General features: G+C 47.7%; 1 protein-coding gene across 3 annotated transcripts in view; it reads right to left on the reverse strand.

Annotated features, from left to right (window-relative positions):
- CTDSPL2 (CTD small phosphatase like 2) overlaps positions 1 to 19,859 on the reverse strand; it is a 408,424-nt gene that overhangs the window by 255,998 nt on the left and 132,567 nt on the right. For all 3 annotated transcript variants that reach the window (XM_069222959.1, XM_069222958.1, XM_069222960.1), the window contains one exon: positions 2,727 to 2,838. In XM_069222959.1, the coding sequence (XP_069079060.1) occupies positions 2,727 to 2,838 (112 nt within the window). The remainder of the gene's footprint in view (positions 1 to 2,726; positions 2,839 to 19,859) is intronic.

Genomic DNA, 19,859 nt, shown 5'->3' on the forward strand with positions numbered 1-19,859 from the left:
GCAAAGTCCGGGTACCGAGGGCAATAGGGAAAGCGGCACGCACGACAAACAAGGGCAGGCGACGGAGCCAATCAGGACTAAACAGGGTCACCCACACTGCCAAGGGGCGCAACACGTGGAAACAAGGGGCACACCGCTAAAAGCCCTCCAGCAGCAGGCTTGGCACCTGAGGCATACAATAGGCCCTCGTTAGGTCATCCGACTATGATCACAAAGGCCACAGGGGTAGCAAATGCAATCCCATTAGCAGTGAAAGAGAGGATGTGAAGGAGAGAGTTCATTGACATTCACATTGTTCGAGATCCACGTGGAAGGGCTAGATCTTACTCAGTGCGACAAAAAAAAGAGGACGACAGTTGCAAAAGGAAGAAAGCCAGGATAGAGAGAAGCTCTGATAACTGGTTGGACGCATTGAGAGTGATGGCATCCTGATAGTTGAGAAATTCCCTGAGTGTGCAGCAGATCTGTGGCTATACGAGTCCAAAATTCATGAGGACATAGGCAATTTCCTGGGGATGCCAGGCTTGAATACGATAAGGTTTTCAGACTAAAGATGCAGGCACATCCAGAAATGGAATGTAGAGGACGTGTCTAGCTACATTCATAAAATGATGGTGGCAAAGGAGGTAAAGGCATGGGCCGGGAAGGTCGTTCCTTTAAATGGAAACAGGAGACGTTTAGGCCAGCGCACATGTATAAACCAAGCCATAGTTGGAAGGCCTCTGTGGACAGGGGCCCGCCAGCAATATGTTGGAAATACGAGTCAGACCAATGCACATGGGGGGCAGGATGCAAATTCAGGCATGCGTGCTCTTCCTGTGGGTGGGTTGGGGGGGGGGGGGGGGGGGGGGGGGGGGGGAACCAGCCAGCATACAGTTGCAAACTTAAACACTGGTCAGACAAAAAAAGAGAAGCGGAAGAGGTCATAGGGAGAAGAGGCTTTAAGATACCTTTTAAGGGCAATATCACAGGGAGCTTTGGCAAGAACCTGAAATCTGCAGAGGAACACCCAGAGGTGGTCCAACAAAAGATAGAAAAAGAAAAGGTGATGAGACGCATTGAAGGCCCCCTGAGCACGCCTCACCTTGCCGATTTGGTAATTTCCCCCTTGGGGGTTGTCCCTAAAAAAAGCACAAGGGCAGTTCAGACTGATTCATCACCTCTCCTTCCCACAGGGGGCATCTGTAAATAATGGCAGCGCCAGATGCTTGCTCAGTGGGCTACACTACAATAGAGGACGCGATCGACACAGTAATATCAAATGCCTACAAAAGATATATATGCACCCAATGGCTATGAGCACAGCATGGGCCCCCGCCTGGACAAATGACAGCATTTATGTTCAACAGGAAGCCGGCCTAGAACGGTATGGGTTGGTCAGTCGGTCATTCATTCTTCATCCATAGAATGGAGGCATGGTGGAACCAAGGTGGTGATCAAAGGAAGGGTCCGAAGGCAACAGACATCAAATGGTAGGGGTACCCAGGTATGAAATGGCCCCAGCTGACTCCTTAAACGACTAGGGGTGGCAGCAAAAACAGCCGGTTGTGTTGATCATTCACTTAGGGGACAACGATCTGGCCCAATTGGGCAGCAAAGACCTTCTAAACGGTATGAGGTTGAGCTGAACAGACACAGCAAGGACTTTTGGTCAGGTCACCATAATGTGGTCAGAGATCATACTCAGAATCAGGTGGCGAGGAGCCGGATTCAACAGCGCAGTGGATAACTCCAGGCGAAAGCGGAATATCACAGTCAGCAGGGGCAATGAATTTGAGAGCATCAGACACGGTCTCATTCAACCAAGGCGCCTGGGGATATACACCCCAGATGGGGTATATCTCTCAGGGAAAGGCATGGAGATTTTCTGGGGGAATCTATGGGCAGCCATGGTCCAGGTGGGCTGCATATAAAAAGGAAAGACAAAACAACTGGGGGAGCCGCCTGGAGATGTTAGCCACACAGGCAACATGGCAGATAGAAAGGGGAAGAATTGTTGGTATTCAGGCCCACATAGTAAGGCGGTGGGCCAAAACAGGGGGTCACTCACCTGGGATGCCCTAAGGCAGGGTGAACGTGGCAAGCAGGAGGAGTAAGCGGAAACCAGCGCACAGGTATAACCCAGACCCACCAGATAGACAGCAGGGCACAGACAGAAAACATGGTAGCAACCTGGACCTAAACAAAACAGGCTAGCCCCCTCTCTCAAACAAGGCCAAAACCAACAATACGCCAAGGACATCCCCTCAAGCGGCATGTATGATTGCCCAACAAGGAAAGAGACAGAAAACAGCCCAAGCAGAGGTAAGGACTGGACTGAGATAGGTCACCTTTGTGGTTATGACCCAACAGCAAACATAAGTTGATGGCCGGACACATGTGACTGATATACGACCTTGTTGGCAATGATTTATGACTTGCGTGGCTATTGTTACTAATTGTGTTTTGAAGCTCACTAAAGTGGATAACTACCGTTTGAAATCATGCATGCTTGAATAAATATTGTGACCTTTGTACAGCCCACAAGTATTTAAGAGTTTTTAATATGAAGATAATGCTGATGTACCTTAAAGGGACTGGAGCGTTCGAAGTGCAGGAGTTAGTGTTATCGCCCTGCTCTGCCAACAGGCCACAATAAGAGGCACTGAAAGTGAGTACTGAATATATAGTTTAACACCGAAAAAATGCCAAGAGCAACAAAAAAAGGCCAAAAATAAAGACCTTACCAGATCCAGAACCAGAGAGAATTCTGGAGTGCTTCGGGTTTTTAGGGGAAGGGCAGGCTTCCTGTTCAACTGCTCCTCAGTCAGCGGAGGTACATGCTTGATGAAATAATACCTATTGAAGAAACAAAATATACTAGTGATGGAAGACTTGTCTGGACAAGCAATTAGAATCTCACGATACCTATTTTAGAATATTTCAAGAGCCACATAAGAAGCCACTTGCTCCTAAAATGCAAATTGCTGTATTCAGTAGACAAATATTAATCAACGCACTGGAAAAAAAAGCTCTTCTCTGCTTCAGAGGGCTAAGCAGCTTTCATTTTCCTTATGAGGAAGAGTTGGGAGGATGGCTGGGTCTAACTCTTTCAAAACCAAGCCAGTCTATCACAATCCACTTGTGATGTGGAAACCACACTTATGCAACTTTCTTTAGTATTCTGATTGTTAATAAGTAAGCGTTATCTTTTCTTCTAGGTAAAGCAATGCTGTTTCAAGCAAAACATTATTGGAGCTTTTAGAGCAACTCAACGTATGGGCTCAAAGCAATACACGCAAAGTTTATTCAAACTCATTTAAAACTTGTCTGAAAGAATGAATTTCATTTATCTCCAACGATTGACCGTCTTCATTATTACCTGGAGGAGTTAGCAAATTGGCTGGTCTGTCCGAATAGACATTTTAAATTTAAGCAACTTCAGAACAGTTAAGATGCTTCAAAACTTTATAAGAACGCTGCTTTTTATTTTTTTTTAAAGAACTTGTTGCTGATTAGGCACTTAATGCATAACTTTAAAGACCTAAAGGTCTCCAATGCTATTCTGCCAAAAACAAAATGGTTACTTACTGGTAGAAGTAGTTTAGCAGCTTGAAGTGTGTTCTGGATTCATATTCTCTACATCGTTCTACCATCTAGAGGTTCGGTCCTGAATACATTAGTCTTTATTGTTTGTTGGGAATCATCAGTTATCAGGTGCTATACCTGCCCCTTGTGATGTCAGACATGCATCCTGAAAGCATCTGTGCATGGCAGAGGAATGCGACGCTGAGGGAAAGGCCATCGGGATAGAGTCAGATGTACCATCACCTAACAGTAAAAACGCCATTAGGTAACATTAGAAAAAAAAAAAAGGAGTCGTTGAGCCAAAAACTTCGGACTTGAAATCTCACAAAACTGCCTCAATGCTGAAGCCCTTCTTGACCAAAAGAAAGTCTCAACAGAAGGAGCCCCACAGCTCCTGTCACAGGACACTAGTGGAGGATGTCCCTAACAATCTTACAACATCAAAAGACAATCGCAAACAAGAGGTGCAAAGGAGGCGGGGACTGAGGACTATCCCGATCATATTGTCTTTCTTCATCAGGAGGATTACTTCGCCTTCCACAAGTGGTAGGAAAGCTTTGAGTGTAAGGCAGACCACCAGAACCTTGAGACAGATGATGTGCTGGACCTGCACTGTGTTTAGCTCAAGGTGGGCTCTTCACCTAGACTGGAAGGCGCACATGGTAATGGTGGCTTGCAAAAAGGGGGTCTAGGAAAGGCCTGCCCTGCTACAAACTGTTGATGTTCCACCACTGCAGACAGCAATGTGCGCTGGCTGTTACCAACACCACAGGCACTGTTGTAACGAGCACCTGTGTAGCTGGCCTTGGTTTAAGATGATGCACAAGGCACATTACAGATCTTACTGTGAGGCAACATGGCAAAAAAAAAAAAGGGGGGGGGGGGGGATCGGGGTAGTACAGGCCACAATCCTTTGAGGATATGGACTGGTTTTGCCAGCCACTGAATTTAGAATTGCTCCTAAAAAAAGGTGTTGGATCGATAGGGACTTTGTCACTTTTATGGTTAACCCATGACAGTGGAGAAGAAAGGAAGCCTTTGTGTGCTAGTCAGTGCTAGCTGCTTGCACTCTTAATGAGCCAATCATCGAGCTAAGTGAACACGAGGATGCCATCTCTCCGTAAGTGGAAAGTCTCGACTGTAAGGCACTAGGTAAAAGACCCTTGGGATAAGGGTGATCTGATAATGCCAGCCACTTGCCATGATACGCAGGTAGCGTTGGTAGGCGTGAATGATGGAGATGTGAAAGTAGCCATCCTTGATGTCGCATGCCACCATATAGTTGTCTTGCTGGTGTATAGGTAGGACATCCTGCAGCATCACCATGTGGAAACATTCAGTGAGTGGTTTTACTGCCTGCCCTGAATTGATGCCTCTGAAAGGAGCTCCTCAGGGAGGAGGTCTGAAGGCACTTTACAGCCTCAACTATGCCAGTGTCTTTTTTTCCAGTATATCCAGCATTTGGTCAACTTGCAGACCGAAAAGGTGTTAGCCATCAAAGGATAAGCTGAGAAAATGCCAGGATGCTGGTATTGCCAGCACAAGCCGTGGTGGGAGCATCATCTAATGTATAGCAGATGGTAGTGTTTGCAACTGTTTTCCCCTCTGACATCAACTCCTTCCCTCTCTGCCTGAATTCCTCAGGGACACGCTTGAGGAGGTCTTGCATTTTGTCCCAGTGTGCTCTATCATACTGTGAGAGCAAACCAACAGAATTGGTGAGATTCCAGTGCGTACTTGCATGTGTTGCTATCCTCGTTCTGCCACATCTATCTTTTTGCTCTCCTTATCTGGAGAGTCTACTGTGGCCTGGGCATCAGGTGATACGAGCAGTAAGCATAACTAGGGAATCCGGTGTGCACCACTAGGGAATCAGGTGAAGCTGTCCATGGATGTAGAGAGGGTCTCTGAGAGAGGTTAAGTATTTGTCGACCGGTTGGGTGACTGTCCCATCTTTAACTGGTTGCTTAAGGATGCATGTGGTGGTCTTGAACATACCTTTCAACATTGGAAGGCAGTGGACTCTGCACTGTTTTGGATAGCACGTCTACCAGGTAGTCCGTGTTTTTAGGAGGATATGCATCTCCACTTTATAAGTGGCTGCCCTCTGGATGGTAGTGTCGTCTAGTGGGAAGGAGTGGCCTAGCTGGATACAGATCAGGACTTTGGTTGCCTGGATGATCAACATGATCCCACTGGTCATCCATAAATAAGCACATGCTAGTACAGTATGCCATATGGGTCTGTATAGTGCACTGGGCTGTTTCCTCATATGAAGAATAACCTGACCACTCTAGAGAGTGGGAAAAGGAGGGAGGGTTGTGGAAGAGGGGGTGAAGGAAAAGGAAGTGGTGGAGGTCCAATTAGTGGAGTCAGATGACTGAGGGGGCTGGAGGTAACTAGAGGGGTAAGTATTTGGTGCAGCATGCAAGATTCGTCCGGGGAGGAAGGCTGGTTGCTCATGGCTTTGATAAGGATTCCCCTGGAAGAGAACTAGGATTACAGGTAAGTACCTTAATCATTCTCTTCCAGGGGATCCTTATCAATAGTCAAATATTGAATAGAACAGCAAGCCCATCCCATACTAATGCAGACAAATCAAACGCAAACACCAAATCTATCAGCGTAATACATTTCTTAAGGAGGCCTATCCTACTAGGGTGTCTGTCTTGGTATCCGAATCTCTACAGTAATGTCTTGTGAAAGTATGCACCGATCTCCAAGTAGCAGCTTTGCAATTTTCAAAGATTGGGCCATTCTTTAGCAGGGCTGCTGGTGCCGCCATGGCCCTTTTAGTGTGTGCTGTGGGCCTAGCAGGCAATTGCTTGTTGGCCAACTGATAAGTTAACATTATTCAAGTAACTATTCTTCTGGAGATGGTTTGCTTAGAGGAGGCAATGCCCGTCTTCATAGGGCCATAGTTCATAAAGAGGAGATCAAACTGATGTCCTTTGTTTTTTTCCAGGTACAATTGTGGCACTCGAGGTCTGGAGAGTGTAAACCTCTTTACGGTGTGGATGGATTAAGAAAGAACGGAGGAAGTGAAATTGTCTGGTTAATGTGGAATTACACACCACCTTGGGGAGGAAACTGGGATGAGCCCTCATCACTACCCTGTTTGGATGAAACACCGTGCAAGGCTCTTTGGCACAGAGACTGAATCTCACTGACTGCGTGCCGAAGTAATTCCCACTGGAAAAGCAGTCTTCCAGGTAAGATGCTGTAAGGAAGCCTTATATATCTGTTCAAAAGGTGGACCTATCAGTTTTGAAAGTACCACATTCAACTCGGAAGGAGGAGAGGGTGATCGTACTGGCTGCAACGCCTTTTTTAAACCCTCTAGGAAATCTTTCAACACAAGTATTTAAAAGAATGACAGTTGAAAAGGTGATGTCAGTAATTGCTGACACATGTACTTTAGTAGAACAAAAATGCAACCCCGATTTTGATAGATGGAGGAGTCCTCTTGTCGTTATGACTCATACAGAAAACTCCCGGACCAGCTCATCAAAAGGGCATTCCCCTTTTTCCCTGGTCAGTAGAACCTGGAGGCAAAGTATGGGCATTTTTTGATTGTTTTGTCTGCAAACAGGTCTATCTGCGGTTGCTCTCATTCCTTAAAATGAGTTTGAGCGAAGTCCTCGTTTAGAACCCAGTCGAGAGACACTGTGAAGGTACGACAGAGTTGGCTTGTGTGTTCAGCAATCCTGTTAGGTGAACAGCAGAAATTGTTAAGTCTCTGGCTCGTAGGCGTTTCCAGATGGCTTGTGCCTCCAGTGATAGGGGACGCGAGAGAGGCCCTTGCTGTTTGTTCAAATAATGGATTGTGGTTGTGTTGTCTGTTTGAATGAGAAAAGAGCTAGTTTCTATGGATGGATGGATAGAGACTTCAGTGCTCGATGGGCTGCCCTGAGTTCCAGCATGTTTATGTGAAAGAGCTGTTCCTTGTCCGATCACAAGCCTTGAACCTGCTGAGCCCCATGTGAGCTCCTCAACCCTGGAAGGGAAGCATCTGTGATCAGAATATGTGTAGGGCGTTCTAGGTGAAAAGGAACACCTATCTGTAGGTGCTGACTCTGCATACACCATTTGAGTGACTGCCTGGCGTCTTGTGTGAGGGCAACTGCTGTTCCATAGGTTCGAATACTGAAACCACTGATGTTCCAGTGCTTGCTGTCGCGGTCTCACGTGCAGTCTGGCATTGGGGACTCTAAAGATGCAAGAGGCCATTGACTCAAGTAGTGATGCTTCTTGTCTGGCTGATGGGCAAGGGATGCGAAGGAGAGAACAGCATTTCATTTTGATTGATAACCTCTCCGTCCAAAGGATACACTTTTGCTTAGTTTGTATCCAGAGCCGCTCCCAGGTAAAGTATTCTTAGAGTTGGTAGTTATGTAGACTTTTTGAAATTGAGATGCAGACCCAGATTCTGTAGAGTTTCGAGGCAGGTCTGACAGTGCTGTTGCGTAAGCGGTGGGGAGGAGCTCTTGATCAACAGGTCGTCTAAGTATGAGTAGACTAATATTTTCCTCCTCAGGTGTGCAGCATCTACCACAATGAGCCCGAAGGGTAACACCTTGTAATGGCAGTGCTTGGATGCCGCGCTGAAGCGCAGAAACTTCCAATGTTTTCTCGCAGTTGGAATGTGGAAGTAGGCATCCTGAAGGTTCAGGGAGCACATCTAGTCCCCCAGATGGAGTTGGGGGTAAATCTGGTGAGAGGCAAGCATTCTGAATTTCTACTTGCAAATTAACTTGTTCAAAAGCCTTAAGTCTAGAATCAGTCTGTACTCTCGTATTAGGCCTTTTTTCTGGACTAGAAAGTAGTATGAATAAATTCCTGTTTCCCATTGTGAGAAAGGAACTTCCTCTAACGCTTCTTTTTGGAGCAGTGTGTATTTTTGCAATAAGACTTTTAGATCACAGGATGTTTTTGGTGGGACTGGGGGGGGGGGGGTGGGGGGGTTGGTGGTGGACACTGGAATCTGAGTAAGTAACGATTTTGAGCAAAGTTCAATACCCATTTGTCACTTATGTTGCGCTACTCTTAGGTGCTTGACAATGCCTCTCTCTCTCTCCCTGCTGCCCCCCCCCCCCCCCCCCCCCACCCCCTCGGGAGTGGGAAACTGAGAAGAGGGAAGCAATGGCTCACTGTTTTGGCTGCACTTTAAAATTAAGATGTAGAGGGAAGGGGAGTACTCCTTCCGCGTCCTGGACACCATGGATGGTAATGTGATCGGGCGTGATGTTGCTGGTGTGGAACCCAGTGAGGGCTTTTGCACCCTGTTGATAAGGTTGATCATAAGGCCTGTATTTGGCACAGAATTCTTTACACTTCGAGGCCCACTGCCTTTAGAGTATCCACTTCTGTTTTCATCTTGGCCATTTCGTCGTCAGTATGTGTGGCGAAAAGGGACATTCCAGTGAAAAGGAGATTTAAGATTCCTTGCTGGGCTTCAGGCCTGTAATTCTGAGCCAAGAAAGACGTCTTGCAGATATTCCAGGAGAATAGCCATGCGCAGTGAGGGCAGAGGCATCAGTTGCAGCACTGATTACCTGGTTTTCAACCAGGCCACCTTCCACTAGGATTTTCTGAAAATCTTATCTCTCTTTCTTTGGCAATTTCTCTGTAAATCTGGACATGGAGTCCCACTGTAGGGGGAAGACTAAGTTTATGGTGTGGCACTCTATACTGAGTCCAGGCAACCCTTAGTGATAGTGAATGGGTGCCCAGACAGCAAAAGCTCTCTAGGAGTTACAGAGGAGGGCATCTGAAGCTAATCAAGGAGGAATGTAAAACACTTGCAAAACCACAGTAGTCAGACAGTAACTCACTTCACAAGAAAGAACCACATAAGTGGTGCAAAAATAAAGACTTCTTTATTACAGCACTACTACTAGACAAGCATTGTTATATATCCCTTTGGAGATATCTACACACAATACATACACAAAATAACCAACAGAAATAGTATAAAATATACAGGGCCAATTCCCGGGGGGGGGGGAGCTAATCTTCGAGCTGCCGTGCTCTCGGTTGGGGCATCTTGGCAAATTAAGATCTCATGGAGGAAAAATCAACAAGCCTTGGCAAGTGCAACAGTTGCGGTGCCCCGAGGTTCCAGTCCAGTGGCAGGAACAAGGGCCCACAGTCTCCCAAGAAGGAAAGACGACAAGCAGGACCTAGATTGAAGCCACAAACCCACCACCTGTGAACGAGAGCCTTTTGATCTTCATGGAACAGCAGACCTCACCAGCCGGTCGACATCGTCTTGAGGTGCCTGCAGTTGCAGGGAAGTAACTCCTTCACTCCAAGGGAGATGCCTATGTGCTTCCAGTAGAAAACAGAGTCCTTGTGACCCTGGAGGATGCACAGCCTTGGATGTTGCAGAATTCTTGCAGGATCTGGAGAAACAATGTTGCAGCGGGAGCCTTCCCACTAGAAGAATGTGTGTTTCGGTTCCAAAGCAGAACAGCAGCATTTCCAGAGGCCAGGAGCAGAAGAGGTCTTGCAGATAGTTCTGTGGAGAGGCTTGCTCGACAAATCTGAGTCCTTAAGTAACTCTAAAAGGACGTTGGTTACTGTAGGAGGTTGGCTCTGTATGCACTATTTCAAAGTAAGAAATAGTATGCACAGAGTCCAAGGGTTCCCCTTAGAGGTAAAATAGTGGCAAAAAGAGATAATACTAATGCTCTATTTTGTGGTAGTGTGGTCGAGCAGTAGGCTTATCAAAGGAGTAGTGTTAAGCATTTGTTGTACATACACACAGGCAATAAATGAGGAACACACACTCAGAGACAAATCCAGGCCAATAGGTTTTGTTATAGAAAATGAAAATGTCACTTACCCAGTGTACATCTGTTCGTGGCATCAGTCGCAGTAGATTCGCATGTTCTGCAATAGCTCGCCATGTGGTGTTGGGCCGGAGTGTTACAAGTTGTTTTTCTTCGAAGAAGTCTTTCGAGTCACGGGACCGAGTGACTCCTCCTTTTGTCTCCATTGCGCATGGGCGTCGACTCCATCCTCGATTGTTTTTCCCCGCAGAGGGTGAGGTAGGAGTTGAATTGTAGTAATAGTGCCCATGCAATGGAGTGACTAAGTATGCACTTATTTAAGGTTGAGATGATACATATATAAATAATTGAAGGTAACTTCCAAACTGCTACAGGCTCCCGGGGAGGCGGGTGGGCACATGCGAATCTACTGCGACTGATGCCACAAACAGATGTACACTGGGTAAGTGACATTTTCAGTTCGATGGCATCTGTCGCTGTAGATACGCATGTTCTGCAATAGACTAGTAAGCAGTTATTTCCCCAAAAGCGGTGGATCAGCCTGTAGGAGTGGAAGTAGTCTGAAATAATGTCCTTAATACAGCTTGACCTACTGTGGCTTGTTGTGCGGATAACACGTCTACACAGTAGTGCTTGGTGAATGTGTGAGGCGTAGACCATGTGGCTGCCTTACATATTTCTTGCATTGGGATGTTTCCTAGAAAGGCCATGGTAGCACCTTTCTTTCTGGTTGAGTGTGCCCTTGGTGTAATGGGCAGCTGTCGTTTAGCTTTAAGGTAGCAGATTTGGATGCATTTAACTATCCATCTGGCTATACCTTGTTTTGAAATTGGGTTTCCTGCATGAGGTTTTTGAAATGCAATAAAGAGTTGTTTAGTCTTTCTGATGTTCTTTGTTCTGTCGATGTAATACATTAATGCTCTTTTGACATCTAATGTATGTAGTGCCCTTTCAGCTACGGTATCTGGCTGTGGAAAGAACACCGGAAGTTCCACTGTTTGATTTAGATGGAACGGTGAAATAACCTTTGGCAAAAATTTAGGATTGGTCCTTAGGACGACTTTATTTTTGTGTAGTTGTATAAAAGGTTCCTGTATAGTAAACGCCTGAATCTCGCTTACTCTTCTCAGGGAAGTAATGGCGATGAGAAATGCCACCTTCCAGGTTAGGAACTGTATGTCGCAGGAGTGCATGGGTTCAAAAGGTGGACCCATAAGTCTAGTTAGGACAACATTTAGGTTCCATGAAGGAACAGGTAGTGTTCTTGGTGGTATAATTCTCCTAAGGCCCTCCATGAATGCTTTAATGACTGGTATTTTATATAGGGAAGTTGAATAGGTAGTCTGCAGGTATGCAGATATTGCTGCAAGGTGAATCTTAATGGAAGAGAAAGCTAGGTTAGATTTTTGTAAGTGAAGCAAGTAACCCACTACATGTTCTGGAGTTGTGTGTAATGGTTGTATTTGATTAATATGGCAGTAGCAAACAAACCTCTTCCATTTACTTGCATAGCAGTGCCTGGTGGATGGCCTTCTTGCTTGTTTTATGACTTCCATACATTCTTGGGTAAGTTGTAAGTGCCCGAATTCTAGGATTTCAGGAGCCAGATTGCTAGATTCAGCGATGCTGGATCTGGGTGTCTGATCTTTTGGTTGTGCTGTGTCAACAGATCTGGCCTGTTGGGCAATTTGATGCAGGGTACCACTGATAGGTCTAGCAGCGTTGTGTACCAGGGTTGCCTTGCCCAAGTTGGTGCTATCAATATGAGTTTGAGTTTGCTTTGACTGAGTTTGTTTACCAGGTAAGGAAGGAGAGGGAGAGGAGGAAAAGCGTAAGCAAATATCCCTGACCAGTTCATCCATAGGGCATTGCCTTGGGATTGCTTGTGTGGGTATCTGGATGCGAAGTTTTGGCATTTTGCGTTCTCCCTTGTCGCAAACAAGTCTATCTGAGGTGTTCCCCAGAGTTTGAAATAAGTGTTCAGTATTTGGGGGTGAATTTCCCATTCGTGGACCTGTTGGTGATCTCGAGAGAGATTGTCTGCGAGTTGATTTTGTATCCCTGGTATAAACTGTGCAATTAGGCGAATTTGGTTGTGAATTGCCCAATGCCAAATTTTTTGTGCTAACAGGCTTAACTGCGTGGAGTGCGTCCCTCCCTGCTTGTTTAGATAATACATTGTTGTCATGTTGTCTGTTTTGACGAGAATGTATTTGTGAACTATTATTGGTTGGAAAGCTTTTAGTGCTTGAAAAACTGCAAGAAGTTCTAGGTGATTGATATGCAGTTTTGTTTGATGTACGTTCCATTGTCCTTGTATGCTGTGTTGATCGAGGTGTGCTCCCCACCCTGTCATGGAAGCATCTGTTGTTATTACGTATTGTGGCACTGGGTCTTGGAAAGGCCGCCCCTTGTTTAAATTTATGTTGTTCCACCACAGAAGCGAGAGGTAAGTTTGGCGGTCTATTAACACCAGATCTAGAAGGTGACCCTGTGCTTGAGACCACTGTGATGCTAGGCATTGTTGTAAGGGCCTCATGTGCAGTCTTGCGTTTGGGACAATGGCTATGCATGATGACATCATGCCTAGGAGTTGTAATACCATCTTTGCTTGTATCTTTTGTGTTGGATACATGCGTTGTATGATGGTGTTGAAATTTTGAATTCTTTGTGGACTTGGAGTGGCTACTCCTTTTGATGTGTCTATTATGGCTCCCAGGTATTGTTGTACCTTGCGTGGCCGAATTTTGGATTTTGTGAAATTGACGGTGAACCCTAGTTTGAAGAGGGTTTGTATGATATGATTTGTGTGATTTGAGCACTCTATTAACGAATGGGCCTTGATTAGCCAGTCGTCTAGATATGGGAACACATGTATTTGCTGCCTTCTGATGTGTGCAGCGACTACCGCTAGACATTTGGTAAAGACTCTTGGTGCGGTTGTTAATCCGAAAGGCAGTACCTTGAATTGGTAATGTATTCCTTTGAATACAAACCTTAGGTATTTCCTGTGCGATGGGTGAATTGGTATATGGAAATAAGCATCCTTGAGGTCTAAAGTTGCCATGTAGTCGTGCAGCTTTAGCAATGGCAATACTTCTTGTAGTGTGACCATGTGGAAGTGGTCTGATTTGATGAAAGTGTTGACTACTCTGAGGTCTAGGATTGGTCTCAGTGTTTTGTCCTTCTTTGGTATCAGAAAGTACAGTGAGTAAACTCCTGTGTTTATTTGTGTGTTTGGCACTAATTCGATTGCATTCTTTTGCAATAGTGCCTGCACTTCTATCTCTAGGAGATTGGAATGGTGTGTTGTTAAATTTTGTGCTTTTGGTGGTATGTTTGGAGGGAACTGTAGAAATTCTATGCAGTAACCATGTTGGATAATTGCTAGAACCCAAGTGTCTGTAGTGATTTTCTCCCATGCTCTGTAATAATGACCTATTCGTCCCCCCACTGGTGTTGTGTGGAGGGGGTGAGTGACATGTGAGTCACTGTTTAGTAGTAGGGGTTTTGGGGCTTTGGAATCTTCCTCTATTTCTAGGGAATTGCCCTCCTCTATATTGTCCCCGAAAACCTCCTCTATACTGTCCTTGGTAACTGGACGGTGTGGCTTGTGAGGTGCTGGCTTGTGTGCTTTGACCCCGAAACCCCCCTCGAAAGGGCGTTTTACGGAATGAGCTGTAATTCCCTCTGCTCTGCGGGGAGTAGAGTGCGCCCATGGCTTTGGCAGTGTCCGTATCTTTTTTGAGTTTCTCAATCGCTGTGTCCACTTCTGGACCGAACAGTTCTTTTTCATTAAAAGGCATATTGAGAACTGCTTGTTGAATCTCTGGTTTAAATCCAGACGTTCGGAGCCATGCATGCCTTCTGATAGTTACAGATGTATTAATTGTCCGTGCAGCTGTATCTGCAGCGTCCATGGAGGAGCGGATCTGGTTGTTGGAGATGGCTTGTCCCTCCTCAACCACTTGTTTTGCCCTATTTTGGAAGTCTTTGGGCAGATGTTCGATGAGATGTTGCATCTCGTCCCAGTGGGCTCTGTCATAGCGCGCAAGTAGTGCCTGGGAGTTCGCGATGCGCCACTGGTTTGCAGCTTGTGCTGCGACTCTCTTACCAGCTGCATCAAACTTGTGGCTTTCTTTATCTGGGGGTGGTGCATCTCCAGATGTGTGAGAGTTGGCCCTTTTCCTAGCTGCTCCTACAACAACAGAGTCTGGTGGCAGCTGTGTTGTGATGAAAGCTGGGTCCGTAGGAGGCGCCTTGTACTTTTTTTCCACCCTTGGTGTGATTGCCCTACTTTTGACCGGGTCCTTAAATATGTCTTTTGCGTGCCGGAGCATACCAGGGAGCATAGGCAGGCTTTGGTAGGAGCTGTGGGTGGAGGAGAGTGTGTTGAACAAGAAATCATCCTCGACCTGTTCTGAGTGGAGGCTTACGTTGTGAAATTGTGCTGCTCTAGCCACCACCTGAGAGTACGCGGTGCTGTCTTCTGGTGGAGATGGTTTTGTAGGGTATGCCTCTGGGCTGTTATCTGACACTGGGGCGTCGTATAGGTCCCATGCGTCCTGGTCTTGGTCACCCTGGCTCATGGTGGTGTGAGCTGGGGAGTGTGATGGCGTTTGTGCTGGTGAAACGTTAATCACGGGCGGAGGAGAGGGTGGTGGTGTAACTCTTTTCACCACTTTTGGTTGTGGTGCTTGTTCCGTCTGGAACTCCAACCTTCTCTTTCTCCTAATGGGGGGAAGGGTGCTTATTTTTCCTGTCCCCTGCTGAATGAAAATACGTTTTTGCGTATGGTCCGCATCAGTTGCTTGTAGCTCTTCCTCAAACCTATGCTTCTGCATTTGGGAGGTTAGCGAGTGCTCTTCTGTATAAGAGCCTGAAGCTGGATCGCTTGCAGTTTGTTTCGGCATCGAAACTTTGTCTGCGTGTTTTTTCGGCTCCGAGGTGACTTTTTTCCTTTTCGGGGCCGAAACCTCTCGGCGTCGATCTGTTTCGGTGCCGCTGTCTCGGCGTCGAGCCGTGTCCACACCGGCATCTCGGTGTCGAGGCTTGTCTCCAGCACTTTCTCGGTCCCGAGAAGGCTGCGTGCCGGTGTCTCGACCGGAGTCGGACGATCTCGGCACTGTTTGGGCCTTTTTCGGTGCCGACGGTCGGTCACCGATTTTATGGGTTGAGCCATGGCCTGGTGGCAGTGGCGTCCCCTGGGCCTTGTAAATGTTTCTTTGTGTGGTTTTCGACGTCTTACTCACGGTTTGTGTATCGTCGAATCCTTCGGAGTCTGAGTCTTGGATCGAGAAGGTACCTTCCTCTTCCTGTTCCTCGAACTCCCGTCGGGCTGTCGGTGCGGACGCCATTTGAAGTCTTCTGGCTCGACGGTCTCGGAGTGTTTTTCGGGACCGGAACGCACGACAGGCCTCGCAGGTGTCTTCGCTGTGCTCAGGTGACAGGCACAGGTTGCAGACCAAGTGTTGGTCTGTGTAGGGGTATTTATTGTGGCATTTGGGGCAGAAACGGAACGGGGTCCGTTCCATCGGCGTTCTTCAGCACGCGGTCGGGCCGACCAGGCCCCGACGGAGGATCGAAAAACTACCCCGAAGGGCACCGGAGCTCTTCGATCTTTGATGCGGTGTTGAATCTAAGTATGCCGATCCCGAACGCAACAATACCGACGAAAATCTTCCGAAATTAACTATTTTTTCTGTTCCGAAACTCGGAGCGACAGGAACACGTCCGAACCCGATGGCGGAAAAAAAACAATCGAGGATGGAGTCGACGCCCATGCGCAATGGAGACAAAAGGAGGAGTCACTCGGTCCCGTGACTCGAAAGACTTCTTCGAAGAAAAACAACTTGTAACACTCCGGCCCAACACCACATGGCGAGCTATTGCAGAACATGCGTATCTACAGCGACAGATGCCATCGAACATATATTTTCTTAGTTTATTTTAAGAACCACAGGTTCAAATTCTACATGTAATATCTCATTTGAAAGGTATTGCAGGTAAGTACTTTAGGAACTTTGAATAATTACAGTAGCATATATACTTTTCACATAAAACACAAATAGCTGTTTTAAAAGTGGACACAGTGCAATTTTCACAGTTCCTGGGGGAGGTAAGTTATTGTTAGTTTTAGCAGGTAAGTAAATCACTTACAAGTCTCAGGTTTGGGTCCAAGGTAGCCCACCGTTGGGGGTTCAGAGCAACCCCAAAGTTACCACACCAGCAGCTCAGGACCGGTCAGGTGCAGAGTTCAAAGTGGTGCCCAAAACGCATAGGCTTCAATGGAGAGAAGGGGGTGCCCCGGTTCCAGTCTGCCAGCAGGTAAGTACCCGCGTCTTCGGAGGGCAGACCAGGGGGGTTTTGTAGGGCACCGGGGGGGACACAAGTCCACACAGAAAGTACACCCTCAGCAGCGCGGGGGCGGCCGGGTGCAGTGTGCAAACACGCGTCGGGTTTTCAATGGTTTTCAATGAGAGACCAAGGGATCTCTTTAGCGGTGCAGGCAGGCAAGGGGGGGGCTCCTCGGGGTAGCCACCACCTGGGCAAGGGAGAGGGCCTCCTGGGGGTCACTCCTGCACTGAAGTTCCGATCCTTCAGGTGCTGGGGACTGCGGGTGCAGGGTCTTTTCCAGCCATTGGGATTTCAGAGTCAGGCAGTCGCTGTCAGGGGGAGCCTGGGGATTCCCTCTGCAGGCATCGCTGTGGGGGCTCAGGGGGGACAACTTTGGTTACTCACGGTCTTGGAGTCGCCGGAGGGTCCTCCCTGAGGTGTTGGTTCTCCACCAGTCGAGTCGGGGGTCGCCGGGTGCAGTGTTGCAAGTCTCACGCTTCTTGCGGGGAGTTGCAGGGGTCTTTAAATCTGCTCCTTTGAAACAAATTTGCAGTCTTTTTGGAGCAGGGCCGCTGTCCTCAGGAGTTTCTTGTCTTTCTTGAAGCAGGGCAGTCCTCTGAGGATTCAGAGGTCGCTGGTCCTTTGGAAAGCGTCGCTGGAGCAGGTTTCTTTGGAAGGCAGGAGACAGGCCGGTAGGACTGGGGCCAAAGCAGTTGGTGTCTTCTGTTGTTCTTCTGCAGGGGTTTTTCAGCTCACCAGTCCTCCTCTTCTTGTAGTTTCAGGAATCTAAATTCTTAGGTTCAGGGAAGCCCTTAAATACTCAATTTAAGGGCGTGTTTAGGTCTGGGGGGTTAGTAGCCAATCTCTACTAGCCCTGAGGGTGGGTACACCCTCTTTGTGTCTCCTCCCAAGGGGAGGGAGTCACATTCCTATCCCTATTGGGGGAATCCTCCATCTGCAAGATGGAGGATTTCTAAAAGTTAGAGTCACTTCAGCTCAGGACACCTTAGGGGCTGTCCTGACTGGCCAGTGACTCCTCCTTGTTATTCTCATTATCTCCTCCGGTCTTGCCGCCAAAAGTGGGGCCGTGGCCGGAGGGGGCGGGCAACTCCACTAGCTGGAGTGCCCTGCGGTGCTGGAACAAAGGGGGTAAGTCTTTGAGGTTTACCGCCAGGTGTTACAGCTCCTGCCTGGGGGAGGTGATGGCATCTCCACCCAGTGCAGGCTTTGTTACTGGCCTCAGAGTGACAAAGGCACTCTCCCCATGGGGCCAGCAACATGTCTCGGTTGTGGCAGGCTGCTGGAACCAGTCAGCCTACACAGATAGTCGGTTAAGGTTTCAGGGGGCACCTCTAAGGTGCCCTCTGGGGTGTAGTTTACAATAAAATGTACACTGGCATCAGGGTGCATTTATTGTGCTGAGAAGTTTGATACCAAACTTCCCAGTTTTCAGTGTAGCCATTATGGTGCTGTGGAGTCCGTGTTTGACAGACTCCCAGACCATATACTCTTATGGCTACCCTGCACTTACAATGTCTAAAGTTTGGCTTAGACACTGTAGGGGCACAGTACTCATGCACTGGTGCCCTCACCTATGGTATAGTGCACCCTGCCTTAGGGCTGTAAGGCCTACTAGAGGGGTGACTTATCTATACTGCATAGGCAGTGTGAGGTTGGCATGGCACCCTGAGGGGAGTGCCATGTCGACTTAATCGTTTTGTTCTCACCAGCACACACAAACTGGCAAGCAGTGTGTCTGTGCTGAGTGAGGGGTCCCCAGGGTGGCATAAGATATGCTGCAGCCCTTAGATACCTTCCCTGGCATCAGGGCCCTTGGTACCAGGGGTACCAGTTACAAGGGACTTATCTGGATGCCAGGGTGTGCCAATTGTGGGATCAAAAGTACAGGTTAGGGAAAGAACACTGGTGCTGGGGCCTGGTTAGCAGGCCTCAGCACACTTTCAATTCAAAACATAGCATCAGCAAAGGCAAAAAGTCCGGGGGTAACCATACCAAGGAGGCATTTCCTTACAGTTACTCTCTGAAGTGACCCACCTGTCAGAGAGGAGGGGGGTGTGGGGGAGGGGGTCAGAGACGTCTTCTACCTGACCTAACCAGTCAGATGCTCCCAGGGGCCTCTGCCCATCTTGTTTCCAAGATGGCAAAATGAAGACGCCACCTAGCAGAGCTCTGTGCACCTCCCTAGGTGAGGAGCTGGACAGGGAGGTGGTCATTCCCCAGTCCTTTGTGCAGTTTCACGCCATAGCAGGAACTGGGGGTTCCTGAACTGGTACAAATCGGATTATACAAGGAGGGCACCAAATGCCCTTCAAAGCAGTCTGGTGGTGCTCAGAGACCACCCTACTCCTTGGACCCCTAATACACAGGGGAGGTGCGCACACCTTTCCCGTGCAGGAAATCCTTTGTTCTGACTCTCTGGCCTCAGCCTGGCTCACCAGCAGGAAGGCAGAACATTGTCCTGGGTAAGAATCAGCGTGGGCTTGCAGCTAGACCCCATATAGCTGCACAGGCAGAACTGGAGGATCCTCTAAGTAACCCCCGGAGTACATGGTATCATGCAACTAACAATGGAATGGCTGTAGTTGCAGGATTCCAACATGTTTGAAACCAAACATGTCTAGGTTCAGAGAAGCCATTATGTAGCTGGACCACTCTTGTTGACCAGTGCTCACTATATTCCTTAAGATGGCTTTCCTGTACTTACAGAATCCGAGAAATGGAGCCTGGGCTCTGTAGGGGCACCCTGCCCATGCAGGGTACCCTCACACTTAGGGACATGCAACCTGCACTTGGGCTGAAGGGCCTACCAAAGAGGTGACTTACAGTATCTAAGTGCAATGACTCGGATAGAAGGCAAGCCTTATATCTGTGGTGAAAGGGTGCTTGCACCATTTCACGCAGGCATCAATGGCAGGCCTGCAGACAGTATGAATAGGCTACCATGGGTGCCACGATACATGCTGCAGCCCATGTGGGACGCAGGCCCTGACTACCTAAGTACCATTTACTAGGGACTTACATAGGTGCACCAGTATGGCAAGTGTGGGTGTAAAATTTTTACCAGAAACCAAATTTAGAGGACAGCGCAAAGACACGGGGTCCTGATTAGCAGGATCCCAGTGAACTACAGTCTAGACACAC

Source organism: Pleurodeles waltl, chromosome 3_1, assembly GCF_031143425.1.
Source record: "Pleurodeles waltl isolate 20211129_DDA chromosome 3_1, aPleWal1.hap1.20221129, whole genome shotgun sequence".
NCBI lineage: Eukaryota > Metazoa > Chordata > Amphibia > Caudata > Salamandridae > Pleurodeles > Pleurodeles waltl.